The sequence below is a fragment of the Arvicola amphibius genome, chromosome 8, assembly GCF_903992535.2.
Source record: "Arvicola amphibius chromosome 8, mArvAmp1.2, whole genome shotgun sequence".
Classification (NCBI taxonomy): Eukaryota; Metazoa; Chordata; class Mammalia; order Rodentia; family Cricetidae; genus Arvicola; species Arvicola amphibius.
The window spans coordinates 71,253,642-71,280,857 of NC_052054.1; the positions used below are offsets into that span (position 1 = coordinate 71,253,642).

Here is a 27,216-nt window from a genome sequence, read left to right on the forward strand (position 1 = left end):
GGGTGGGTAGAAGGTCGGCGTCAGATATCAGTTGTAAGCTATAATTATCCCTCTTCCATGGTGTGTCCCAAGGAAGGGCAGAAATGACTGACAGTAGCTGTTACCATGACAACCTCTTCCCTAGACACATGCGTCCTTTGGAGATAATCCTAAAAACTCCCTATCTTTCTGGATCACTATAAGGTGGGAGATTGCCCTGTTATAGTAGCCAGGGCATGGCTTGACTGTTTCTCATCTCCCTGGAAATGGCTCAGACCCTGTACCATAGCAACTGTCCCACAGCAGCACTTCTCTAAAAACACCTGGTTGGTTGTTGTCCACGGACCCTCCATATGGAAGGTGCTATGGTTACCATGGTAATGCCACTGGGGTTGGCTGGGGGAGGGGTAGGGCAGAGGCATTCTTAGAGGAATATCTTTGGGGGCTGAGTTCTTTTCTACCTGAGCACTAGGTGAGGAGAGGTTGCCATGGGTAACTGATGAGGCTAGGGTCAGAAGAACCACCAGAGACTTGGGTACCTTAGCAACCTCCTCCCTGTGTGCAAAGATAGTAGGGTTGGGGCTCCACATATGCAAAATGGGAGGGGGTTAGAAAAGGCTCCAGGTTGGAAAGGGTTGCTATGACAACAGACTTGGTCAGGACTTAGGGACAGATCCCACTCCTGAAATCACCCCAGGTCGTCTATTTTTTTTCCTCTTAATGGTGAAAGTGGTGGGGGTGGTATTTGCATCTGGAGCAGGCTAGAGCTCTGACATTGGGGGAGAAGAAGGCAGAAAGAGAAGTCCCGTTCTGTCTCACTCCTCCAAGGGGGACAATTGCGAGGGGCTCTAGGTTCCTTTTGCCTAAGTTGAGGCAGGTTCCCCCCCTCCCCCCCGTCAGCATCCCAGAACGCACACACCATCGGGGTCGACCCCGGGTGGGGCGAGGCTCGCGCCTAACCCTGTGCTCGCCTCCGCTCCCTCGCCCGCCCGTCGTAGAGCGCGCGCGCGCACGCGAGGTGGGGGTATGTATGTGTGAAGCTGCGCGTTCCGCGCAGGCGCGAGTCAGAACGGGCGCGTCGGGCCGGCCCCGGGGCCTCCATGATGGAGGAGCGAGCGGCCGCCGCGGTCGCCTCGGCCGCCTCCTCCTGTCGCCCTCTGGGCTCGGGCACGGCTCCCAACCCGACGGCGGCGGCCCCGGCCTCCAGCCCTGCTCCTGGGCCCGTCCCGGTAGGTAAAGGAGGTGGCGGTGGAGGCATCCGGGCCCCACAGCGGGTCCGGAGCCCCTCAGCCTGCCTGGATCCTGCATTTTATCCAACACGAGTGGGCACGCTTCGAAGCCGAAAGGCCCGCTGGGAGGCCGAGCGGCGCCGAGCTGCAGGTGAGCGCCGCCGCCCTCCCTCGCCCCTCCCCCGCCCCGGCCCTCCCCCTGCCCGGCCTCGCCTCACCCGCCGCCGCCCGCCGCCGCCGCCGCCATCTTGAAGCAATGGCCGCCGGACGGCCGGAGGGGGCTGGCGGGGAAGCAACGGGCCGCGGCAGGGTCCCCGGGGCCTCGGGGCCTCGGGGCGGGGACGCCGGCCTGGCCCGGCCGAAGGAGTTGAGCCGGGGCCGAGGCGGCAGGGACCCGCGAGTGGGAGCGTCGGGCCCAAGCCTAGGGGTGCCTGAGCGACGCGAGTCGGGGTCCTCGGGGACAGGGTGCTGAGAAGTGGATGGGTCCTGGGCGAATAAAAATGCCTCGCTCCGGATCCCTAACCAATGCTAGCTGTCAGGGTGGATGGACGAGGTGCCTTTTGGCGCGACAACATGTTTTGACATCCACTGGGTGCCAGGAGTGAAGAGAGAAAGTCTGAGAGCTGGGATGGGTACCTTGGGGGGAGTGGCTGGCCTGAAGGAATTGAAAAGTGACATGTATGAAGACTTCTGAGGGTGGGAGAAGCTTTATGGGAGGTGTCCCAGATAAGTATGTAGCCTCTTGTTCAAGAAGGACACTTTGGGGATGTGTGGGTACCATGTTAGGAAAGGGATCATTTGGGTAGACCACTGAGAGTGCAGAGGACTTACTCAAGGAATCTCTAGGAGAACTTGAGAGTGGGGAGCGCAGTTTTGGGGGCTTGGAGGGAGTAGAGTGATGTTCTGGTGTGAAGATGTGAAGATGTTAGGTAGTTCTCCTGAATTGGAGAGGGCATCTGCTGGATATATGCAGTGTGAAGACAAGAGCACCTGTGATGGACAGAGAACGGGATATGAGTTAAGGGGGAAGGCAGCATGAGGGGGAACCCCATGAGAGAAGTGTTTGTGCAAGGTCTGAAAAGGGACTTCATGGTTTGTTGAGAAGAAATGTGGCCAGGTGATGGTTCACCGAATAGGAGTTGGCTGGGCTCTGTGACCTTGAACAAGGTACTGCTTGTGGATAGTGCGTGGTCTTTCAGATCCAGGAATCAGAAAGGTGAGCACTTCAAGTCCTTCAGGGATGGGCCACCAGGAGTCAACGGTTCCTAGGCTGGGATGTTATTAGCAGAGTCAGTACTTGGCCCTCTGGCAAACCATTTTTGTTTGTGCAAAGTGCTCATTCCTGTCTAATTGAAGTAGGGCCCACAAATAAGGGACTGATTCGAATTTTGTCCATGGGATGAGCTAAGAGCACATCTTACTTTTCTTCCTTCCTTAGCTAGTGGTAGCTGAGGCTGTGGTGGGGGAGAAATCCTTATGTAAGTGCTCCTCATGTTGTGCCCAATGCTATAACTAAGGCTCTTTCCAGCACACATTTCATCAGATCTTCTCAATACCCCATTATGTAGGGCAGGCCAATGTCATTACCTCACTCAGCAATAATGACAGCAACTGCTATTTGTTCAGGGGCATATTATGTGCTGGACACTGTACTAAGTACTATGATCATGCTATCACAATTTTTGTAGCATTCTGAGAGGGGAAATGGTATCCCTTCCTCTCTTTTAACAAGCGGAGGAGGAATAGGGTTTTGAGAAGGCGAATACTGCGGATCACAGCAGTGAGTGGCAGTGCTGATCTTTCCTCTCTCCCATACTCACTCACCACAGGTGAGGAAGTCTCCAGGGAAGCTTAGAGGGCCTCAGCAGGTCACCCAAGCCATCATAGACAGAGTGAGGGCTGAATCTGACCTCCAGCACTTGACATGGGCACAACTGACAGCATCCACTTTAACAAACATCCTGTCCCCTTGCTGTGTAGCCAAGCTCAACTAAAACTTGCCATCCTCCCTGCCTCAGCATTTCTAAGTGTTGGGATTCAGGTGTGGGCTACCTCTTAATAAGAGGTGTGTGTCTGTCCCCGCATGTGGAACTCATGAAGAGCATCATCACTTCGTACTTTTGTTACATTAAGTCAAACATTAGGGGGGGGTGTGTTTTGTGTGTGTGTACACATGCACGAATGAATGGAAATGTGCTTATACCATTTTGTGACTTTCCATAAGTCATACATTTAAGTCTCTTTTCCTATCAGCACAGAGAGCTCTGTTTTGATAATGGCATAGCATTCCCTTGAGTATTTATACATAGCTTACTTATTTTGACCCTTGTCAATGGATGTTTAGGATTGTTTCCACCTTCCAACCCTGTCAGAAATATCTCTGAGGCCTCAAGAGACAGTTCAGTTGGTAAGCACTTGGCTGAACAAAGGAGTTGAGTTTGATCCTCCAAACCCATGTAAAGGGCAGGCAATGGTGACACACACTTATAATCCGGTAGTGGAGAAGTGGAGACGGGCAGTTCCTGGGACTCACTGGCTAGTTAGCTTTCCCACTAAGAGCTCCAGGCTAATGAGGTCCTCTCCTCAAAAAACAGGGTAGAGGGTGCCTAGGGAATGGTGGGCTTGCTAGATAATGCATGCATTCATATATACACACACACACCACACACACACACACACAATATGGCTTTGATAGCTGACTAGTTTATGGTGTATGGATGTGTTTTGCTTCAAGATAAGGTCTCACTATGTAGCTCTGGCTTTCCTGAACTTACTATGTAGACCAGGCTAGCTTTGAACTCACAGAGATCTGCCTGCCTCTGCCTCTGAGTCCTGGGATGCATTGCCTCACCTGCTAAATTTATTTTAAGTTTAAAAATTAAGTTGTTTTATTGTGAAGTCAGATGACAAATCACAGGAGTTGATTTTCTCCTTTGACCATGTGGCTTCTGAGATGGAACTCAGGCAATAGACTTGGAAGTTGGATCTTTACTCACTGAATCATCCTTGGCTCATGCAACTCTTCCATTTATTTATTTAAATATTTATTTATCTGTCTGTCTATTTTGAGGAGAGATCTTGCTGTTGGCTGTGGCAGTATTAGAACTTCATAGGTAGATCAAGCTAGCCTTAAACTCACAGAAAACCCCAACACACAAACATCAACACACACACCTCTAGCTCCTGAGTGCTGGAATTAAAAGCACTTGGTACTGAACGCACATTTGGCCCCTTTTATTTTTGAGTCAGGTCTTATTCTGTAGCCATGATGGCCTCGAACCTCATAATCCTTGTGTTTCAGCCTCTGAGTGCTGGAACTACAGATCTGCCTGTTACAGGAATAGTCCCATTCTTTGTAATGGGTGTACAAATCAACATGTCTGACAAGCAACATCCCTTCTCACTCACCTTTCTTCATTCAGCACTCAGCTTTCTGAAGGCCAACTTCCATGAGACCTTCATGACGGGGGGCAGTGTTGGTACAGAAGAGCTGGCCCTAACGCTGTTTATGATACATGTCCAGGACACAGGTGGGAAAAGGGCTGGCCAGGAAACTCCGAGTTCAGAGCATGAGTTCTCAGGAGCCCCTCAGAACTTCTAGACCAGCAGAAGAGGCTGCTTTATTCAGGATGACTGCAGAGAACTGTCAGTACTCTTGCGTAGTTGTGGACTCTGCTATGTGCTTCTGAAAAGGGGAGTCCTTTGGGGAGGAGATCTGAACCTGCTGTTCTTGCAATGGGAGAGGGTAGATGAGGCTCCAGGGAGAAAGTGTGCAGTTCCCTCCTCCACTCAGCCTCTTGGGCACTCTGGGATCCAGTGAAAGCTCGCCCTGTCAGGAGTTGTGTGAACTATAGACTCCAGGCCACGTAGCGAATGGGGAGCTTGAGGATGGGAAGATGTGCAGCAGGAGTGACTCTGTGTTCCAGGAGGATGCTGCCTTAGAGGAGCAGCCTGGGAGAGATGGCAGCCCCAAGTCAGAGCTCAGGGTGTTGGGGCCATATGGCTGGAGGGTGTGGCACTTCTAGCTCTCAGCTCCTCTGCTGCCCTCATGTGGGAGACTGACAGGCTGGTGCCAACATTTCCCATTTTTGGTGGGATTCCACCTATCTAAGACACTTCAGCCACATCTTCCTGATTCTCCTTCCTCTCTTCTCTACCAGAGAAACTGGGAAGAGGACAACAGACCAAGAAGGTGCTGGGGAGGCCCCTACTCAGCTAGTCTCAGTACTTCTGGGTTTTTTTTTTTAAAGGTTTTATTGGATTTATTTATGTGTTTGCTGAGATTACAGGTATTGATGTTACCGTGCTCAATTTTATGTGGTGCTGGATATCAAATTTAGGGCTTCATGCGTGTTAGGCCAGCACTCTGACATCCTCAGCCCAGTTCCAGGGTTCTATGGTTTTTGTTTTTTTGGGGGGGGGGTGCCTCTTTGAGCTTTGCTAAATTCACACTTGGTTCTCCACATTGTAGCTGTAATGCCTTTGGTACACACCTGGTTATAGCTTTCTTCTGTGGCCTCCCTGTGCTCTTCCAGTAGACATCATGTTCATCTCTGTGGCCCATGATGTTTACTGTCTCCCATTTTGTTCACTAACCCTAGTTCCTATTCTGGTGCACCCTTGCTGTACTTTTAAGAGTACCTTTAGTTTGCCTTGTTGTCTGTGTTCTGCCTGCAGCTCCCTTACTTAACTTCTGATCAGCCTCAGTCCTCTGTTAACTCTGGGTAAAAAACGGAGGTGAGGGATAGCAAGCCTGGGCACAGGGACAGGGAAGATAGGTCAAGGACCCTGCCAGCCCTGAGGAGAATGAGCAGCTTGAGTAGGTATTTGAGCACTCCCTAGAGGAACCGGGCAGGTCAGCCTGTGAGCTTTTGGGGGAGCCCTGGAAGCACTTCAAAACTGATGTGCTGGAATTTTGAATTAGTGGACAGGGAGAGAAAAATGAAGAGAGGCAAAGGCAGGGACTGGTATGGCAGCCCTCATTGCAGATTAGAGCTGCATATGAGGGACAGTGCCCATGGTGCTCTATTCTCTTAAAAGAGGAAGGCTTGATGAACTACTTAGTGTCTGCAGCAAATCAGTGGCAGAGCCAGACCTGGTTCTCAGGCTGCTTTGGGCTAGAACAGTGGAGCCATTCTGGGAAAGCCAGAAAGAGCCCCATGCTCTGGACTTTGGTAGAAGGGCTTCCAGAACATGATTGGTGGTGCCTCAAAGGCTGTTGGCTCAATGTCTCTAAATGGTCTGTTGACAGACTGGAGTTGACTAGGGCAGTCCAACTAGCAGTCAGGGAGGAGAGGGTGGCAGGGACCATACGCCATGTCTGTGACACATCTATCTCCTCATGCCCTGGGCAGCATAAAGCTTCAAACTGCTTCTGCATTGCAGCGGGAGCTGAGCCCACCCTCCTACTCTTGTCCCTGAGTGCCAGAAGTAGCTTCCTACGCCTCCCAGCAACAGATGCTCTGAAGGAATAGTGGGATACCACCTCCACCAGCAACCATAGGGACAGCAGCTGATGGGGGAAGGGGGAGAATTCAGGGCTGTTAATGCTTAACACCCCCAACACATCCCTGACCTAACTCCTCAGAAGGCCATGGTCAAGTCAGGCTGGGCTGTCCCTGTTTGAACTTCATGGGTTAAAAATGGCTCCTCAGCTTTTTTCTTTTTTTTTAAAGGTAAAGTCTTATCTTAGCCCACACTGGACTTGAACTCATAGCAATTCCTCTGCCTTAGCCTCCCGAGTGCTGAGATTATAGACGGAGCTCTTTTATGGGTGATACACCTAGAGATTCTGGAGGAAGACTCAGCTTGACCTCGCTTCTTATTGAATCCTGGCATCCGTGGGGGAGAGGCTGAAGCTGTGCCTGAATCGGGAGGGAGACACAGCATCAGTGACCCTTAGCCCCTGCTGTCCTCCTTTCTCTTCTGTCCCAGGCTCAGGTGGCTTTCCTCCAGGGTGAGAGGAAAGGCCAAGAGAATCTAAAGACAGACCTGGTGCGGCGGATCAAGATGCTGGAGTATGCGCTGAAGCAGGAGAGGTGAGCCCTGCCCCTGCTAGAGAGGTCATTGTTCCAGATAGGGTGGCAGGCTGCTAGCTCACTCCTGCCAGCAAAGGAAATTTCTCCACCTTCCTCTTCCCGTCATCCCTAGGAGTGGGTGAACCAGATTGTAGTGGGTGGGACTCAGATGCCAGCAGCAACATTAGGGGCTATGGCAAACCTACTGTGTGCACCAGTTCTGAACAGCTGCTACCTTGCTTATTCTTGCCATAGTCTGATGGTGTTGCTGGCTGTGGTTCTGGGAAGGAATTGAGGCTTCAGGAGGAGTGTAACTGAAAATCTTAGAGCTGGTGCCTGGGGGCAGAGTGTGAATGAAGGAAACCTTGGAACTTGGGCTTTCTGAGGTGGTCTCTTTCCCTGTCTGCTCTTCTCTACTCATTTGTTATTTACTCTTTTAGGGCCAAGTATCATAAACTGAAGTTTGGGACAGACCTGAATCAGGGGGAGAAGAAGGCAGATCTGTCAGAACAAGGTACCCGCCCTTGCATCCTCCCTTGGCCATCCCCATCCCTCACCCCCGGCACAGCAGCTGCTTGGCATAGAGAAGTTGCAGATGGCCTGCACTTTCTTACTTTGCTCCATGAAAAGCAGCAGTGGCCATAGGGTTGCAGTGGGGTTTAATCAGACACTGTGTTCAGCTCTACCTGTCTGCCATTCTGCTGTCCTCAGGGACATTATGGGTGCCCCAGCAACTCCAGCCTCCTCCTGTTAGGAGAGTGAGTGAGACTATTTGTGGCATGCTGTGGAAAGCGTAGGAAGACTATCATCGAAGAGCTGGTGTTTGCACTGGGCTGTCATTCAGTCATTTACCCTCAAAATTTGATATGTGATGTGCTGGCTTCCTGTCACAGAACAGGGGCACAGCAGAGACCAGAATAGATGTGGTTCTGTTCTGTGGGCACTGGTGGCTTAAGCTTCTGGAAGGAGGGATCAGATGCCCATGGGGGTAAGAGGATGTTTTCAGGTGAGGCACTAGTACTTAGTCAGTGTAGGTAGATCCTGTGGCAAGGGCAGCGTGCTTGACTGTGCTGGTGATGCTGGGAGCTTGGTCTAGGGCTCTGTAAAGGCCTTTCCTGCAGGGCTAAGAAAGGTCATCAGCTATTGCCATGCGTCTCCTACCAAGATAATAAGCTCTTGATTGGTGTGGCCCAGGCATGTAGTGCGGCCTTACAAATGCCCAGTGGATACCTGATAAGCAATTCACAGAACAGGTTTCCCAGCCAGCCTTACCTCATCGTGAAAGGTGAAGGCTGTAGCATGGAAGGCAGGCTCATAGGCGCTCAGAGCTGCTCTAGGAAGTGTAGCCAGACTGCCCACTCCTTGCATAAGAAAACAACAGCCAGCCATGCGTGTGGAGGCACAGCTCTGCTATTATAGGGGGTGGTGGTGGTTGGCAGTGGCCAGTCAAGAGCCTAGCAGTGAGGAGAACTTCCAAAAGAGGAGTCACTCTGAGTGGGAGAGTGGGTGGAGCACACTCAGGAAGTGGGGACAAGGCCTGTGATGGTGGCAGATTTGGACTTGATGGGAGAGGATGGAAGGGTGACAGGAAAGTGTCCATGTCCTGACTGAGACGCTCTCCTCTTTTCTCTCTCTAGTCTCCAATGGACCCGTGGAGTCGGTCACACTGGAGAACAGCCCATTGGTGTGGAAGGAGGGGCGACAGCTTTTGCGACAGTGAGTGAGGGGGAGGGGTGGGACAGGATGGGGCACGAAGCACACAGCATACTTGGCTCAGAAGATAAACCCAAGGAATCCACAGTCTTTCCTGTCCCCACTGGGACATGAACTACCAGGATCCCACCCAGCCAGATCTGGAATGACCCATCAGCCTATGGGAACTAGAGGGAAGGCTTGCAGCAGGGGGCACCCTCCCACATCCCAAACTTGACCCTGCATGCCTCTCTGACATTTCCTTTTAAAAGAATAATGTTGGGAAAAATTCTTTTTCAAAGAGTGAAATTATAGTAGTATTAGTACCTGGGTGCTGTGGGTTCAACCCAGGACCTCAGAGAAGGTGAGCCCTATTGACTTGCCCTCTGTGAGGTGAGCTGTCCTGCCTCCTGAGAGGAGAGAGGCCCCAAACAGAATCAGTGGGCCACCAGCCTCCAGCCAAGTCAGTATTTTTGTTGCTTTAAAAATTTTAGCATTTTAGGATACTTGAGAAGTAAATAGTCCCAGTAAATAATCCTATTTCTGAGGAAATGTGACCCTGTACATATTGGCATCTCCACCATCAGCCCCAACACTTGGAGAGGTGCCCTGAGTCACGAATGGAGTGCTCTGTACTGTGTTAAGAGCCGCGACTCTCCTTTTACTGTTCTTAGGCTTTGTAATGCTTTGACTTGTTATCAGATCCTCTGTATAAATTAGCTAGGCTATGTAATGTTAAAAATTTCATGGGTAAAGTGTGGCTTAAGGGTTGAGTCCTTACTTACTGCAGGGAAGGCTCTGGAGTCCATCCCCAGCACCACAGAAATCACCACCATGTAATAGGCACCCTTCTGGAAAGCCAAAGGTCTCAAGAGCCAGTCCATTGTGAGGCTTAGGACTCGTGACAGACCTCAGGAAGCTGACCTTAACTGCCTTCAGCTCAGTCTTTGCAAACCACTGCTAACGTAAATGGGCACAAATAACCCCAGAGGGCTGAAACAAATAATGAGCCAATCACAGTGTCTGTACTGTGTAACTGCTGGCTTGCCCCTGATTCACTGGTGTAGAGACCATTTAATAAATGCATGGAGGGCCTACAGTGGGCTCCCAGGCAGTCATCTCTAGAGCTCACCTTCCAGATTGCTAGGCTTCTCTACCTCTCTTGTCCCCTGGGAGATAAGAGCCTGGGCCACACACAGGCATTACAGAGATGAGACAAGCAAAGGAGGGCACAGGCACCTAAAGGGGCCTCTAGCAGAGCAGCAAAGCAGTATTGCCCCTTAACTTTGGAAGCTGCAGATACCCATGATTGACTTTTTGATCTTTTTCTCTTCTTTTTCTTTTTCCTTTAGGCCAGTCTCAGCTGGCTTCAGTTTTTTAAGTTGCAGAAGTAATAAATGCTCAGGTGTAGAAGTAAGTAGAAAATCCACAGCGCTCTCTTGCAGGCTGCGGATATAGCGCAGCGGTAGAGCGCTTGCCTCGCATGCTCAAGGCCCTGGGGTCCATCCCCAGTACCGCAGAAAAAAACAGTGTACTCTTGTGTCCTGGATCCTTCCCTGCAGAGGTCACTGTTGCTCAGTTATGTCTGTCTTCTAGGCATCCCAGAAGCAAGCACAAGTGTGTGTCTGTGTGTGATGAAAGCATACACACACCTTCACATTCTTTTTTCCATTTTTATAAAACCTGGAATCACATGGAGCATGGTACATACACCATGTTCGCTGTGCTGCTGATCATAGCCATCTCTCTGTGGCTCTCTGCCTTCGTCACCTTCTGCCTAGCGTCCATCAATGGACATCTGGCTTTTCCTGCACATGGGCTCTCCCCTACATGTCAGGGACACAGTGTGCCATAACAGCGTGCATGGGGACCAGGGCTTCCATTGAGAAGTATCAGAAGCCAGGCTGCTGCTCAGGGCTTGCTTCTGAAAAATTGCCGTCTGCTCTTTGGTGGACCCTCGGAAGGCTGCTGTGTTCTGCATGGCATGTGTTTCCTGACCTGGCTCTGCTTCCACAGGTACCTGGAAGAGGTGGGCTACACAGATACCATCTTGGACATGCGGTCCAAGCGAGTGCGTTCCCTTCTGGGCCGTTCAGTGGAACTCAATGGAGCCACTGAGCCTATCGAGGGGGCTCCCAGGGCTTCACCAGGCCCCGGGGGACTTAGTGGTGGCGAGTCTCTGCTGGTAAAACAGATCGAGGAACAGATCAAGAGGTGAGACCCCGAGCAGGAATGTTGTTCTTCCTTCCCCCTGAGGAAGACTGAGCAGTAAGTCAGCTGTTTCCAGCTATTCTGCCAGCCCTTCTAGATTATGTTGTGGGCTCCACCATTGCTAGGCTTCCCCTTTAGGTTGTCACACGGTCTTTTTTCCTAGCTGAGGATAGACCTTGGGTGGTTTGGTTGCAGAGGGAAACGTGAGGCCTCTATCCTTGTCTTAGGGGCTCATTTTGTTCATCTTCCCATCAGTAGTTGGTATTCATCAGGAGCAGTAACATCATCATTAGGTGATGCTAAGTGCTATGAAGAATGTGAAGAGAGTGACAGGAGATTGCCAGGTACTGTGGCACGCCCCTGTGGTCCCAGCTGCTCAGGAGGCAGAGGCAGGAGATTGTTTGAGCTCAGGGGGTTGGAGACCAGTCTGGCCAGGAAAAAAAAAGTGACAGAAGTAGTGCCCTGCTTGGTAGCTGGGAGGGAAGACCACTTTGTGGAGGTAGCATTTGGCCAGAGAGTAGTAGGAAAGAGTGCTTTCCAGGCAAGGAAGTACTGAGAGCCTGATTCTGAGACAGAAAGGGCTTGATGTGTGTGGGAAGCAGGAGACCTGTGTGGCATGGCTGCTGCAGTAAACACATGAGCCTTGTGGCCTGTGGTCTGTGGTGAGGCCAGATCTCAGGAGGCAGATCACGGAGTGCCTCCCAGGCCATGATAAACAGTGGATGCTTACCCACAGGGCTGTGGGAAGCCAGTGGTTTCTAGCAGAGGTATATCATCTGACATCTTAGTCTGCTTTGAGGAGAGATTGCGGAAGCAGGGAGGCCAGCTGGGGGCTTACTGTGGGGTCTAGGCCAAAGCTAATGGACTTTAGCAATGGACAGGTAAGAAATGGGCTCTTGTAACGGACTTAGGGGGAGGAAGAGGAAAAGAAGTCTGAGGAATGGATTGGTACCTTCTGAAGTCAGGAACCTGGGTGGAGGAGGGGGGACAGCAGGAGTTGATGCAGTTGTGCAGTTGTGTTGAGGGTAAAGTATCTGTGTGCCCCACATCAAGCTTGGAGCCCTAAACATCTCTCTAGTTTACAACACACTGATGTTTGGAGAGGGATCTAACTATGGACCTCGAGGACTCCTAAGTCTAGAGATTGGTGAGGAGAGCTGAAGGAGGAAGCAGAAGTCAGAGAGGAAGCAGAGGTGGATGTGGAAGGAGGAAGTCCTCAAAGGAAAGTGTTCCCGGATGGCCAGAGAGGGTACACTAAATTGATCTCTTTAGAAAGTAGTAACTGTGTCCTGGCAGTTGACAACTCTGGTGTGACAGTGGACAGCAGGGGAAGGGTGGATATCTGTAAGGAAGGGATGGTATTCAAGTCTGTCTATGCTGCCTGCACTTGGTATTGGGGTCTGGCTTCCCTGGGAACCAGGAGGCAGAGAAGGAATGCTACCTATATGATAGGACAAGGCTCTCCCATGTCCATGTTAGTTGATAGTAAAGAGTTGGAAGTGTCTGAGGGCTGCAGAGTGGCTACTGCTTGGGCTGATTAGGGGAGGGGCACTGGGCAGCAATGTCTTCTTACCCAGCTCATGTCTGACTTGGCCAGATGTAGGACAGGCATATACAGGGGTACTCTGTCAATTACGGTTGGAATTCAGTGGGTGGGAGGCCTAGCTTTAGATCTGTACAAGGACCCCAGGGATGGTAGCGCACGACAGAGGCGGAATAAGAGGCTGTGCATGCTCAAAGCCAAGGCTTCTTGGGGCTTAGGAGCTCAGCTATGTCTGGGATCTTATCTCTGGTCTCTTGTCACCTGACAGGACTGACATCCCTCTGTCTGTTTCCCTTTCTCGGCAGAAACGCAGCAGGCAAAGATGGCAAGGAGCGCCTGGGTAGCTCGGTACTGGAGCAGATCCCCTTCCTGCAGAACTGCGAGGATGAGGACAGCGATGAGGATGATGAGCTAGACAGTGTTCAACACAAGAAGCAGCGTGTGAGGGTGAATCTTCCACTGCTGTCCTAGCCTCTGCCCCGGGCCTTCCCTGGCCCCAGATAATGCCCCATTCTACCTTTCCGTTTATGATTCTGCAGGACAGCTCAGTGCCCTGCCCCATGCAGGGCCGCTTCCCTTCAGCTAGCCTGTCCCCAATCCTAAGTGAAATGTTTTTACCTGTGACTCTTGGTTTCTATCCCCATGTCCTGAAAAGGGTGTGAAGCACAGGCTTTCAGTAAAAAAAATTGTAAATGAGTAAATGTGCCTGGGTGAGGTCTGGGGAGTAAGTATGATCTTGGGGGTTCTGGTCTGCTGTGGTGGTCAGGACCCTTGCCTGTGGACACTGACTTTGATATAGCATCCTGACCTTATCGGCATGCCCTCACATCTTCCTCCCAGCACCCAGTATGGTCCTACTTCCATGGTCCTGTGCTGTTTCCAGGATTCTGTCCTTGGTTGTGATATGGCCTTAGTTGCCCATTAACATCTGCTGAACCCTTCACAACCCAGCTCTGAGCAGGTCATAGGACAAGACCACAAGTGGAGCAGTAGTGGCTTTGTAGATGGCCACCTGCAGGACATGCTAAGGTGGAGGCAGAGACACCAGCTGTGGGAAAACTCTCAGCTTTCCCTGAACACCACTTTCCCAGATGTGGCTTCTGCGGCTCTTTTCTACTTAGTCTAGGCATACTTTCTCTATCTTGCCTTGGGTCTCCTGGGGCCACAGGGAATGTGTTTTGTCAGCTTCTAGAGCTCCAGGTTCCCTTATTTGGACCCTGACAAACTCTTGAGGTGGTGGTGGGAGGGGCTTGGCTCCCACTCTATCCCTAGGGTCCCTGGCATGACTTAGCACAGGGTCCTGTCTAGATGGAGCAAATGATAGACCTGGAACCCTGGAGTATATCTTTGATGTGGGCACTCTAACTTGGCTTCCTGGTTTAGATGTTAGAATCTTCTGTTCTTCCCTACCCCCACTTGGGATTGTCTTTTCTTTTGTATGTGTATAAGAGAGAAAAAAAGAAAGAAGGGGAATATTTGTATGCTTCATATGGAGGTCTACTTCCTCAAGAGCTGTCTACCTTGTGACTTTTTGGATTTGCTTGTTTCCATTTTTGGTATTTATTTGTGTATTAGTCAGAGTTCTCTAGAGGATTAGAACTGATAGAATAAATCTATAGCCAGCTTGATATATATAAATCTATAGATACCTAGATAGATAGAAAGAGGATTTATTAGAATGGCTTACAGAATGTGGTCCCACTTGTCCAACAATGACTATCTACCAATGGAAGTTTCAAGAATCCAGTAGTGCCTGCCAGTGGTGGCACACGCCTTTACTCCCAGCTCTCAGAAGACAGAGGCAGGCAGATCTCAAGGCTAATCTGGTCTACAAAACAAGTTCCAGGACAGCCATGGCAATTACACAGAGAAATCCTGTCTTGAGAAACTTAAAAAAGAGAAAGAAAGGAAGAAAGAAAGAAGAAAAGAATCCAGTAGTTTCTCTGTCCACTAGGCTGAATTTCCCAGCTGGTCTTCAGTATATGCCAGAACCCTGAAGAAGTAGACTCTAATGCCAGTGAAGTGATAGACTTGGTAGTGAGGGCCAACAGGTAGAGAGCAAGCTGCTTCTTCCATGTCCTTGTTTGTTATAGGCACCAGCAGGCGTGGTCTAGATTTAAAGGTGGATCTTCCTACCTCAAAAGATCTGAATTCAAAGCGGATCTTTGATGTGGGATTCCCCTTTGTATGCTGTGATTACCATTAATGAATAAAGAAAACTGTCTTGAGCCCGTGATAGGGCAGAACTTAGGTAGGCAGGGAAAACTAAACTGAATGCTGGGAGAAAGAAGGGCGGAGTCAGAGAGAAGCCATGTAGGCCCACCAGAGACAGACAATGGAACTTTAGCCGGTAAGCCACAGCCACAAGGCAATACTCAGATTAATGGAGAGGGGTTAAATTAATATGTAAGTTAGACAATTAGAAGCTAGAGCTAATGGGCCAATCAATGATTTAAATAATATAGTTTCTGTGTGATTATTTTGGTTCTGGGTAGCTGGGACAAACAAGCAGCCTTCTTGCAGCAGATATTTTTACTTCAAGTGATTTAATTAAGAAAATCACTCACAGGTGTGCCCAGCTGCTTGGGTTTTAGGTAATTCCAGATGTAGTCAGTTGATAACAAGCACAGCCATCACAGTTTGTATCTTTTTTTTTTTTTTTTTTTTTTTTTTTTTTTGACACAGTTTCTCTGTGTAGTCATGGCTGTCCTGGAGCTTGTGACCAGGATGGCTTGGAACTTACAGATCCTCCTGCTTTTGCCTCCCGAGTGCTGTTATTGAAGGCTTGTACCACCATGTCTAGTTTGTGTTGAGACAATGGGCCTGAACTTGCTGATAAGCCTCCAGGCTGGCTGACTAGCAAACCTCAGAAACACTGTCTCCTCTCCCCAGCACTGCATCACAAGTACCCACTGCCATACCTGTCTTTTTATCTGGGCGCTGGGGATGGAACTTGGACCTGAGGCTTGTTTGGCAAGCAATCAACTGAGCCGTCTCCCCAGCCTCTCAGGACTCTTCTTCTGAGCCTGGATGACGCTTTTCTAGGAACCAGGCCTCACAGCAGAAATGATTCTTCACTTTATTTTGTTTTTGAGTTCTGTGGTTCTCATGCTCAAACTCATGGTCTCACATATGCCAGGCAAGCACTCTGTGCCCGAGCTTTATCCCAGCCCTTTTATTTCCTTTTGAGGCAGAGTTTCATTCTACAATAGAGGCTAGTCTAGAACTCTTGGCCACCTTCTGCCTTGCTCAACTTCTGAGTACTAAATCAGGCATGAGCGTCACCTCCATCTTCCCCCTCACTGTTGTGTACCAAGAGGCCTATGCATTTCACTGTCTTGTCCCCCATGCCCTGTGGGCTCCCTGGTGTGGATGCCTGAGAGTTGTTAGTTCTAGATTCAGACCCTCTGGATGACCACCTTGGAGAATCAGCTGTGTCCTGGGCTCCACAGTCTGTTGGTACTGCCCATTTGGGGGGCCTGGGGTAAGAGGCTTCATTCTGTATAACTTATTCCTACGCATATAGGATAGGAAGAAGGGTAGTAGTTTGGGTCACTGTTGACAGGATTGTGGATTAAAATGAAGCCATGTCTGTGGACTCCTCTGTGAACCACTAATTCTTGCTCAAGCACACAACTGAGTGACAAGGGTATATTATCACTGTAAGTTTTATGCCCAGTTTTATTTATGGAAATAGAGGTTCTGTTCATCCCCTTGCAATTGTATGTCTCTGTATACCCCCAGGGCTTGTATCATATGACTTCCTGAGAGCCATGTGCTGGGGAGGGGCTCAGCAAAGCTGAGGAGAGATGAGAGTGCCCAGTGCTGGCGGTAGAGGAGGGCCCTCTGCAGTCCCCAGATCTAGGCTTTGGGAAATGATGGCTTGCCTTTTCCCGGGAACCAGCTGGGTTTCATCTCTGAACTCCAGCTCCTTTTCCCACTTCTTCCTCTACCCTAGCTCCCATCCAAGGCCCTAGTACCTGAAATGGAGGACGAGGATGAGGAAGATGACTCGGAAGATGCTATCAATGAGTTTGATTTCCTGGGCTCAGGAGAAGATGGGGAGGGGTCTCCAGATCCTCGACGTTGTGCTGCAGAGGGGAACCCCCATGAGCTGGGTGAGTCGGAGACTGACTGACAGGCCTGGCTAAGACAGGATCTGACCCTGCATGCTTCAGGTGCTTCCTGTCCGGGGCCCGGCGGATATACTTCCTGAGGTGGGTCAAGGATAGCTGAAGCCCCAAGCCAGGTCCAGGCCCTTACCCTTCCCTGGAAAGTCCCTTTGAGCTGTATTCAAGTGGCCCTGCCAGAAGTCAGCTCCGGTCCTCACAGCAAGTGTCCAGGGCCTATCTAACTCAAGTAGGGGATAGGATGAAAACTGGTGGTGGAGGGGGGGATGGGGCTATGTCTCTTCCTGCCTTGTGACTCCTGACCAGAAGGGCCCTGGGGGTCCCCTAGGCCTAGGGTAGAGAGATGCCTGCCATATCTCACTGGGTCCCTGCCAGTCTATTTCCTGTCTGTGTCCAGCAGCAGTGGGGTGGGCTTCCCTGAAAGATTGGGTAGAACTGGTGGACGATTCTTGTTTATGTCTCTTTTATGCAGAAAGCCGTCGGGTCAAACTCCAGGGAATTCTTGCTGACCTCCGGGATGTGGATGGGCTGCCCCCCAAAGTGACCGTTCCACCTCCTGGCACACCCCAGCCCCGGCCTCATGAAGGTAATCTCCAGCCCCACATGCTAGTACCTTGAGGTCCATGACAGAGGGGGTGCTGCAGAGCTAAGCCCGGGGTCTCTGTGTCCTCAGAGTTAAGGCCCAGTCTCCAGTCTGCAGCCTACCTGTCCCAAAAGGTCGTCTGTCTGTCTGTTTCCCTCTTTTTTGTCTGTCCTCCCCTGTCTGTCTGTCTGTCCGTCCCTGTCTTTCTTTCCAGCTGCGATTCTTGATCCTGTCTTTCTGCCTCTCTTCCTTGCTCCTCATCCTTTCTGCCTCTCTCTGCCTTTCTCTCTCTCCCTGGCCCTGTCTGCCCCACCTACCCCTCCCCCCTACCAGGTTCCTTTGGCTTCTCCTCAGACGTCTTCATCATGGACACTATCGGGGGCGGGGAGGTGAGCCTGGGGGACTTGGCAGATCTCACCGTCACCAATGACAACGACCTCAGCTGTGATGTAAGTGTTTGGGGTGCCCCATCAGTTCTTAGCTCTGAGCATGTTGCAGGTCTGGGTTCTGTCCCTTTCATATGAGGACTGTGAGAGGTCATTCCATACCCCAGCAGGAGACCTCAACACACCATGCCTTACAGAGGGGTACCTGGCAAGCACCTCACTTAGGTGCAAGCTCTGAAAGACACAGGGGTTTCTTCGTTTCATGCCTTCTTAGGTGATGTGGGGAGATGATTGCCAGCCATGCTTCCCCACTCAGGGCCTCTATTGTGAGTGGAATAGGGGCTAGAATGAAGGGCATCATGACTGGCATTCTGTGCTGTGCACCTTGTTCACTGGGACTTTCTGTGGTGGGTTTGGATGCACTTTTCAGGGCAGAAGATCAGGTTACTGGCTCCAGTGAGGTTGGAGGCTAGTGTAGAATGCAGAAGTGAGGCTGGGCAGGGTCTACTGGGAGTGTACTGCAGGGTTCCTCAACCTGCCCCACGGGCGCTTCAGGGAGTAGGGAATCCATTTGAGCACAAATCCTCCAGTTCCTAATAATCATGGTTGAAATTGCTGCTGAGCCCAAGTGAAGGGGGTCTGATGGTGCTGAGGCTTCCTTGACAGCTTGGTGTCTCCCAAACCTGGCTATCCCCTCGCAGTGAGCAGCTTCACCTTGTAGGACCCATGCTCTCAGAGCATCTCTCCTGGGACCTGATGGCTCTGCTTCCCTGTTAGGGACTTCAAGACTTGTTCCCTAGGGCTTTATAGCTTAGGGACCTATCTGCAGTTACTCTGACCTCCCCCTAAGTCCCAGCCTCTTTAGAGAGGCCAAGATGTCTCTAAGGTTCTATAACCTCATGTGGCTTTCCATTTTTCTAGAGCTTTTGCTTAGGATGAAACAAACTGTAAGTTTCTGAATGGAACCCACTGTTCTGCCTGCCATTGACCTTGCTGGCTTTCTCTCGTGCAACACTTTTGGTGTGTATCCTGGCCTTGCTGCCTCCTGCCTCAGGGCCTTTACACACAGCTCTTTCTTCAGTCCCTTTCCTTTACCTGGTGCTAGTTAAATCCTGCTTTGTCACTACCTCACCAGGGCCTCTTGATCCCTGCAGAGGAGGCTAGGCTGCCTTAGTGTCCCTGCCTCAGCCTCAGAGTTCCTGGTTCTGTGTATTTAGGACCTGTCTGTCTCCCTGAGGGACCTCTGAACTGTGAAGCCCCAAAGAATTAGGCTCCCTGACCCCTTCAAGTCTTCCATGTTGCTGAGACCTGCTGAGTATATGAAGGGCTTTTTTAACCTGTGGAAGGGAGATCAGACTGGGGCTAGTCAGTTCAGTCTGAAAGGAGTGGTGTCACTGTCTGCATGAGTGCTGCAATATACAAGAGGACACTGAGGCAGCTTCCCATCCCCAGCTGTCTGACAGCAAAGACGCCTTCAAGAAGACATGGAACCCCAAGTTTACCCTCCGCTCACACTACGATGGCATCCGCTCGCTGGCCTTCCACCACAGCCAGTCAGCACTGCTCACTGCTTCTGAGGATGGCACACTTAAACTGTGGAACCTACAGAAGGCAGTTACAGCCAAGAAGTAAGGATGCTACCCTGGAAGGGGCAGGGCCCTAGGACCTGGGGTCTCAGTGACGGGTTCTTCTTTTTCCCACAGAAACGCTGCACTGGACGTGGAGCCAATTCACGCTTTCCGTGCTCACAGGTAGGAGGCACCTGAGCCTGTTGTAAGCCCTGCATTCCAGCAGCATGGGCTAACCTGTTCCATGCTACCCTGGAGACCTGGAACAGCAGTCTCCATCCTGGTCCCTCTGTACAGTGGACCCTCAGCACATCCCTTACTCAGGGACATGTTCATTCCCACTGAGGTTTCACTGAGGCCCTTCTGAGCAATAAAGGAAGAGAGTAGGAGACAGACAGCTCTCCCAGAGCATGGATGCAAAATTCCCTGTGACATCCTTAAAAAATACCAAGGAAAGGAGACTGATAAAATGGCTCAGTGGTTAAAGGTACCTGCTACTAAGCTTGACAACCTAAGTTTGATCTCTACAGTCCATCTGGTGAGAAGAGAGAACCAACTCCAGAAAATTGTATTCTGGCTGGATGGTGGTGGCATGTGCCTTTAATCCCAGCACTTGGGAGGCAGGGGCAGGCAGATCTCTGAGTTTGAGGCCAGCCTGGGCTACAGAGTAAGTACTAGGACAAGCTCTAAAGCTACACAGAGAAATCCTGTCTCGAACAAAACAAAACAAAACAAAAAAAAAAAATAGCTAGGCAAGCTGGGCATGGTGGCGCACGCCTTTAATCTCAGCACTCAGGAGGCAGAGGCAGGTAGATCTCTGAGTTTTAGGCCAGCCTGGTCTGCAGAGTGAGTTCCAGGAGTACACAGAAAAACCCTGTCTCAAAAAACAAATAGACATGTCAGTTTGGTTGCTCACCTTCCTGGACCTGGAGGGAGTTGGGAGGACCTTGGACTCAACATAGTGTAGAGAACCCTGATGGCTCTTTGGCCTGGAGAGGGAGGGAGTTGGGGTATGGGTGGAGGGGAGGTGAGGGAAGGTGGAAGGAGAGGAGGGGGAGATGGGCAATTTTATAAAAAAATAATGGAAAAAAAAGAAAAAAGAAAAAGAAACAAATAGGCAAATAGCTAGAAGAAACTCTCAAGCTTCTATGAGCAAGGAAGGCCTGAGCCATAGCTACCTTCCATCACCTATCCTTGCACCCGGCAGGGGCCCTGTGCTGGCAGTCACCATGGGCAGCAACAGCGAGTACTGTTACAGCGGTGGGGCTGATGCCCGCATCCACAGCTGGAAGATTCCTGACCTCAATATGGACCCATATGATGGCTACGGTGAGGACAGACCCTTCCCACCCCCACCTCATGTCACATCCCTGAGGAACAACTCTATAGAGCTCCCAATCTGATTTAGCATTAGTGGGTAGGGCCGAAGGAGATGAGGCAGGAGTGGTAGTGGTGAGGGGAAGGGTGGGCTACAACTGAGAATCAGCATGACCTGGCTTTTTGAGGGAAGCAGAGGCAAGAGAGCCTAAGTCAGGGCCCCAATGGATTGGACAGCTTGGTAGACTCTGTTCTTGGGGACCAGCCAAGGTCTTATCATGGGTCAGTGGAGGGGTTTATTAGGAGCAGAGGAAATGAGCTGAGAGGCATCAGTGGGACCATATGGCAGGGAGTTTAGGTTTTACTTTTAGCCCTTTAAGAGCTAAGTAGAGGAGCCAGGAGCTGGTGGCACATGCGTTTAATCCCAGCATTCAGGAGGCAGAGGCAGGTGGGTCTCTGTGAGTTGGAGGCCAGCCTGGTCTACAAAGCTAGTTCCAGGACAGCCAAGGACTGTTTCACAGAAGAAACCCTATCTCAAATACAATGAACAAAATGTCTTTTGTTAGAGAACGTGAACACCAAATCCCGTCTCTAAGTACGAAGCTATTTGCAATTGATTCCTACTGAGAAAGGAAAGTGGAGGCTCTCTGATCAGTGTCACTGGGGTGTACAGTCACATCTCCAGGTCAGGCCCCATGCCCAGGAATAGTTGGACAGCACAAAAGATAAACTCCATGTTGTTAGGGTTGAGTTTTTTTTTGTTGTTTTGTTTATTTGTCTGTTTGTTTCTTTTGGCAATTTTTGCTTTTTTATCCTCTGTCTTTTAGTTTAACTATTTTGAGTTTTGTTTTCTTTTCTTTCTTTTCTTTATTTTGAGAGAGAGAGAAAGAACATGAAGTTGGGTGGGTAAGGAGGTGGGAGAATCTGAGAAGAGTTGGGGAGGAAAAGCATGTGATCACTGGAAGAGCAGCCAATGCTCTTAACTATTCTCCAGGGCTGGAGTTTATTAAAAGACTTTTTTTTTTTTAATGATACTGAGTGTCTTACCCACTGAGCCTTTCTCCAGCCCCACCTCCACCCCATTTTTTTGTTTTTGTTATTTTGACTGCGTTCAATTCCCAGCACCCATATGGCAGTTCACAACTGTAACTCCAGTTCCAGGGTACCTGACACTCTCATACAGACATACATGCAAGCAAAAACACCAATGCATATAAAATAAGGCTAAATAATTGAAAGAGAGAGGAGAGAGAGAGAGAGAGAGAGAGAGAGAGAGAGAGAGAGAGAGAGAGAGAGAGAGAGAGAGAGAAGAAAGAGAAAGCAAGCAAGCAAGCAACTCTAGGTCTGCTTGCTTAAAAATGTTTGGTTTAAAAAAATGTTTGGTTTAGTTTGGGTGTTTCTTGTATAGCCTTGGCTGACTTGGAATTCACCAAGCTGGGCTCAAACTCAGAGATCCACTTGCCTCTCCCTCCTGAATGCTGGGATTAAAGGAGTGCACCTCCATTGCTTGGCCATAAAAGTTTTTAAAAATTTTTAAGTAGTTAATTTTTTTGGTTTTTTGTTTTTGTTTTTTTCAAGACAAGGTTTCTCTGTATAGCTTTGGAGCCTGTTCTGGCACCCGCTCTGTAGACCAGGCTGGCCTCAAACTCACAGAGATCTTCTTGCCTCTGCCCTAGAGTGCTGGGTTTTTAAAGACCATCTGCCATTAACTGCTTGGCTAATTGATTTTTCCCTAAGTGAAGTGACCCACCAGAGTTTCTCATACTCAGTGCCTTTGCCCTAATCATTGATACCTGTTTTTACTCTTTTTACATGTATTTGTGTGTGTTATAGATGGTTGTGAGCCAACCATTTGGATCCAGGTTGGGAACCAAGGCTGGCATAAGAGCTTCTTCCCCACTGAGCCATTTCTCAGCCCCCAACCTCCACCACTTTTTTTTTTTGTTTTGTTTGTTTGGTTTTGGCTTTTTTGAGACAAGATTTTTCTGTGTAGTCCTGGCTGTCCTGGAACTGGCTTTGTAGATCAGACTGGCCTCAAAACTCATAGATCTGCTTGTCTCTGCCACCCCATTTTTTAAAGACAGGGTCTCACTGTGTTGTCCTATCCATATTGAAAATCTCTATGTAGACCAGGTTGTCCTCCAGCTCACAAAAATCCTACTGCCTTTGCCTCCCCAGTGCTGCTTTACTTTTGAATATTGTGGAAGTGTATAGAGTTGTGTTTACTGTCAAGATAAGTTATCTGGGAAGGTCAAGGGTCAGTCCTAAGTGAACTGCCCATACTTCAGGTGTCAGCTGGACTTGACCCAGAACTGTGTGGAGTCCAACAGCTTGAGAGGCTACAGAAGGGCCTTTGAGCAGCAGGGGCTGTGAGAAACTAGCAAGAAAGGACATTCCAGGGCTAAAGGGGGGCCGACCTTGGTCAGCAGAGACAGCACTGCCCCTCTTGCTCCACTGGTGCCCTGAGCTGCTGACCTTGGCCCTGGGGAGACAGTGAACTCGGAAGCTTCATTTTTCTAAGCTGTTGAGCTACTTCCTGAGATGAGGAATCTGCCCAGGTGAGCTCATGGGCAGTGGGCAGCCACCCAGGTCCCATCAGAGCTGCAGGCCCTGGGCTGTCTGGTGGAGCTGACATCACTAATAGCCTATTTCCTCCTGGCCTGCCCAGACCCAAGCGTGTTGAGCCACGTCCTGGAAGGCCATGGGGATGCTGTGTGGGGTCTGGCTTTCAGTCCCACCTCCCACCGTCTGGCATCTTGTTCCGCTGATGGCACCGTCCGCATCTGGGACCCCAGCAGCAGTAGTCCAAGCTGCCTCTGTACCTTCCCCATGTCTGGAGGTGAGCGTTGAGCCAGTGTCTCACAACAGGATTCAGAGCCTAGGGCTTGGGGTGGCTCCAGAGGAGGCCCCCAGCCACAGAGCGGGCCTGGCCCCTTAAGTAGCCTTTTCTCCCCTCTGCTCACAGAACACGGGATCCCCACCTCAGTGGCCTTCACCAGCACCGAGTCTGCCCATGTCGTGGCCTCCTTTCGTTCTGGTGACACCGTTCTTTATGACTTGGAAGCTGGAAGTGCCCTCCTCACATTGGAGTCCCGAGGGAGCAGTGGTGAGGGCTCTTGGCCAGGCAGGCCAATGGGACTGAGATTTGAATGCCCACAGGACTCCAGTTCCTCCTGTAGCTTTGGGGACCTAGCCATCAGTGAGATCAGAATGTTACCCATGTGCCCTCTGGGGCCACAAGCAGGAAGGAAACAAGGCTCAGTGGTGGCCAGCCAGTTTGACATAGCGGGCTGGGTAGCATGTCCCCAATTGCAGAAGTGGCCTGCTGCTCCTTCCTCTGTCCCAGTCCTCTTGTTTTCTTTCTCAGTCCCCTCCCCTCTCCCCACTTACTTTCCAGGCCCAACACAGATCAACCAGGTGGTGAGTCACCCAAATCAGCCCCTCACCATTACTGCACACGACGATAGGGGCATCCGATTCCTGGACAATCGGACAGGTGAGGCCCAGCCTTAGTTGTCCCCTCACTGTGTTTTTGGGAACACATTTGGACTGCAAAATCCTGATATTTATACTATAGGCTGTCAACCCCAACCCCCCAGCTTCACCTTCCCAGATAAGGCCTGCAGAGGGAGGCCACTGCCAGCCACTCTCTGTCCCTCCCTCCAGGTAAATCTGTGCACTCCATGGTTGCCCACCTGGACGCAGTCACCTGCCTAGCCGTGGACCCCAATGGCGTGTTCTTGATGTCAGGAAGTAAGTTGGGCCTCTTTTGCTGCTCCTTCTTCAGGAGGGTTGGAGGCAAAGAGAAGGGGCTACAGCCATGGCAGGCAACTCCATTCCTGCCTCATCCTCATCGACTGCCCCTGGTATTCCTGCCTGGGGGTTTGTCCTGTGTTACAGGTGTATGGTGATGGACCCAGATCCCCTTGGAGTTTGAGCACTTGGTCCCGCTCTGCTCTCAGATATAGGCTCAGCCATCTCCTCTAGAATGGTAGACGGGTCCCTCAGACCAGTGTCAGCTGTGATAAGTGTGTGCACATGTGCTTGCAGATGTGCAAGTGGTGGTGGAGGCTGTGAGCAGATCACAGCTCGCTCTGCCTGATATTGCCATGTGCTGGCTAAACAGCTAGCTACACCGCAGACCTCCTGCTCCCTCCCTGCCAGTGGTATCAGACCCAGCCGTGGTACAGGCAAGCTTAAGATCAGAGGCTCTGCTTTCTGGGCTGAGTCCTTCTAACTGGGCTGACTTGAAGAGCAGAGCCTCAAGCTAGTCATGCCCCTCTCATGCCCAGCAAAGTCCCTAGCCAGCCAGTCTCAATTCCCTGCAGTCATCATGCTTCATAGGCTGCTTGCCCCAGGCCCTCCGTGGCCATCCCTCTAACCTGGAAGGCTTCCCTTCCTTGAACTGATATCTTTTTTGCCTATCACCTGGAATTAGTTTTTTTCTGTTTTCTTTCTTCCCTGCTGTGCTGAGGAATAAACCCAGGACCTTGGGCTGACAGCCTCTGAGCCACAACCTACCACTTTGAGCTGTTCTTGCTCAGTGTCCCTACAGGCAGGCGGAAGAGCTGCCTGTTTCTTCTCAGGGCCTTTACATATACTTGGCAGTTAGCAGAATGGTTAGCAGGATGGTGACAGAAGGGTTACACCTTATGGCAGAGCCATGGAGGAAGAAGGCGAACTGCCTCCACCTCAAGGGCCTTTACATGAGGCCAGTGAAGGGGTTCAGAACCCAAGTCAGAGCTTAGGCTTGGTAACAGCCTCATCTGCTCCATGCCGGTGGCAGGGCCATGACTGTTTCTCAGTGCGCTTATGGAGCCTAGACAACAAGACTTGTGTGCAGGAGATCACACGGCGCACCTCAAGAAGCATGATGAGGCCATCCATGCGGTGGCCTGCCATCCCAGCAAGGCACTTATCGCCAGTGCTGGTGCTGACGCCCTAGCCAAGGTGTTCGTATGATCCCACCTGGCCTCGCCCTGGCTACACAGTGGCAGGGAGCGGGGCCAGGCCAGTGGGGCTGAGGTAAGTGCCAGAGGCCATTTGTGTTCTAGGTAGGAATGCAGAAACCCAGCATCCTTGCCCCAGAAGATACCCCACTTGCCTGTCATTTGAGTTGTGCCAAAGCTCACAGTCCTGTGAGAATGAGATGGGAGGAATGGGGGCTAGAGTGGGACTCTAGCCTAACCAGCTGCTTTCCCTCTCTCTGCAGGCAGCCCCAAGCCTCTCTTGAGAGGCTCAGAGTCTCGGCCTCTTTCATCTTCCTGGAGCCTGGTGGTGCTAATGGCCCTTTCCCCAGGAATTGCCCTTCGAGGATGGCCTCTGGGATTTGTGCTCATGCCCCAGCCCTAACTCCTGATATAGCTGTCCTCCTGAGTCCAGCACAGCCAGGGCTGGGTGTCCTTGGGGATCTGTTTTTTTCTAAGACAGTAGAAGGTGCCAGGCTCTACCCTAGAGTGCCACCCCTCCCCCGCCCATCAGATGAAGGGCTGTGCTGAAAGGGGTCTCCTGTGGCCCTCCTGTGTGGGCCCCAGGCTATCCTCTTAGACCTCAGTCCCTTCCTTCTGCTTTCCAACACTAACAAGCACCTGGGGCCAGGTCTTCTGGAAAGGGCCTCCACTCCTCTGGGGCATGCTCCCAGCCACAGGCCCTCCCTGAGATATAGAGGGTGGAGTGGGCCCCTGCCCCCCTAGCTAACTGTCTATCTGTATAAATGGGATTTTAATGGCATCCACCCCACGTTATCACTGTGTGATAGTCTGTCTGTCTCCTTCCAACTCCACACTTTTGCCTCTATTTATTTCACTCTTTATTTGGGTTCTACCTTGTGCCCTTGGTTCTCCCTTCAGGTTCCTGTTTATAAGCCCCATCCCTTTTGCCCCCAACTTGTATGTGAAAAAAAACTGTCTCAATAAACCCTTTGGAGTAAGATAGTTTCCCCAGGCCATCTTTCAAGAGGGTAGGGGATGTTGGGGGAGGGTCACTCTCTGCCTTGGCTGAGTGGAATCTGGGGAGAAAGGATATGATGGGATTGGGGTTCTGTCATAGAGCAGGTGGGGATGGAGCTGGGTGGCATGCCAGTGGAAGGGCAGAAGTGGAACATGGGACTGAATCTCTGTGAGCCCTCCTTTTCGTCACTAAACATGTCTTCCCCGGGGGCAGTAAACTGGTGAACAGATGCTGTGTTGTGGCAATAAACAATTTAGTTGAAGACCCCATGCCTGCTCAGGAACTAAGAACTAAAGCCCCTTTCCTACCCCATACCCAGTGTGTGGACTGACAGAACAGGAAGAGTGTTGGTAGACCAGCAACCTAGGCAGGGTGTAGAGCACATGCAAGGGATCTAGTCCTCATAGCAGTGCAGAATCCCTCGTTCCTTCCTCTGGGTTTAATGTCAGCTTGAAGGGGTTAGAGCCTTGTTCTCTCACGATCTTCCTAGGCTCAGAAAGTGGGGGAGGGCTGGGAGTCCATACTGTAGAGGAAGAGAGTAAGGTCTGCTCAAGAATCTCAGGCTGAGACTCCAGCCTGCCAGCCCCTCTACAAGGGTCGTGGTAAGAGGGC

At 50.9% G+C, this 27,216-nt stretch overlaps 1 protein-coding gene across 1 annotated transcript; it reads left to right on the plus strand.

The window, feature by feature from the left end:
- The first annotated feature begins 1,064 nt into the window (after nucleotides 1-1,064).
- On the plus strand, nucleotides 1,065-26,584 carry Strn4 (striatin 4). The gene is given in 21 exon segments (XM_042055505.1): nucleotides 1,065-1,233; nucleotides 1,236-1,277; nucleotides 1,280-1,359; nucleotides 7,143-7,246; nucleotides 7,666-7,739; nucleotides 8,863-8,941; nucleotides 10,934-11,131; nucleotides 12,977-13,118; nucleotides 16,630-16,789; nucleotides 17,274-17,387; nucleotides 17,739-17,833; nucleotides 19,223-19,398; nucleotides 19,474-19,521; nucleotides 20,546-20,667; nucleotides 23,324-23,494; nucleotides 23,621-23,761; nucleotides 24,053-24,151; nucleotides 24,322-24,408; nucleotides 25,443-25,504; nucleotides 25,507-25,680; nucleotides 25,868-26,584. Coding segments are annotated over 20 exon segments (2,259 nt in total). The 5' UTR covers nucleotides 1,065-1,079; the 3' UTR covers nucleotides 25,618-25,680; nucleotides 25,868-26,584.
- Nucleotides 26,585-27,216: the final 632 nt, after the last annotated feature.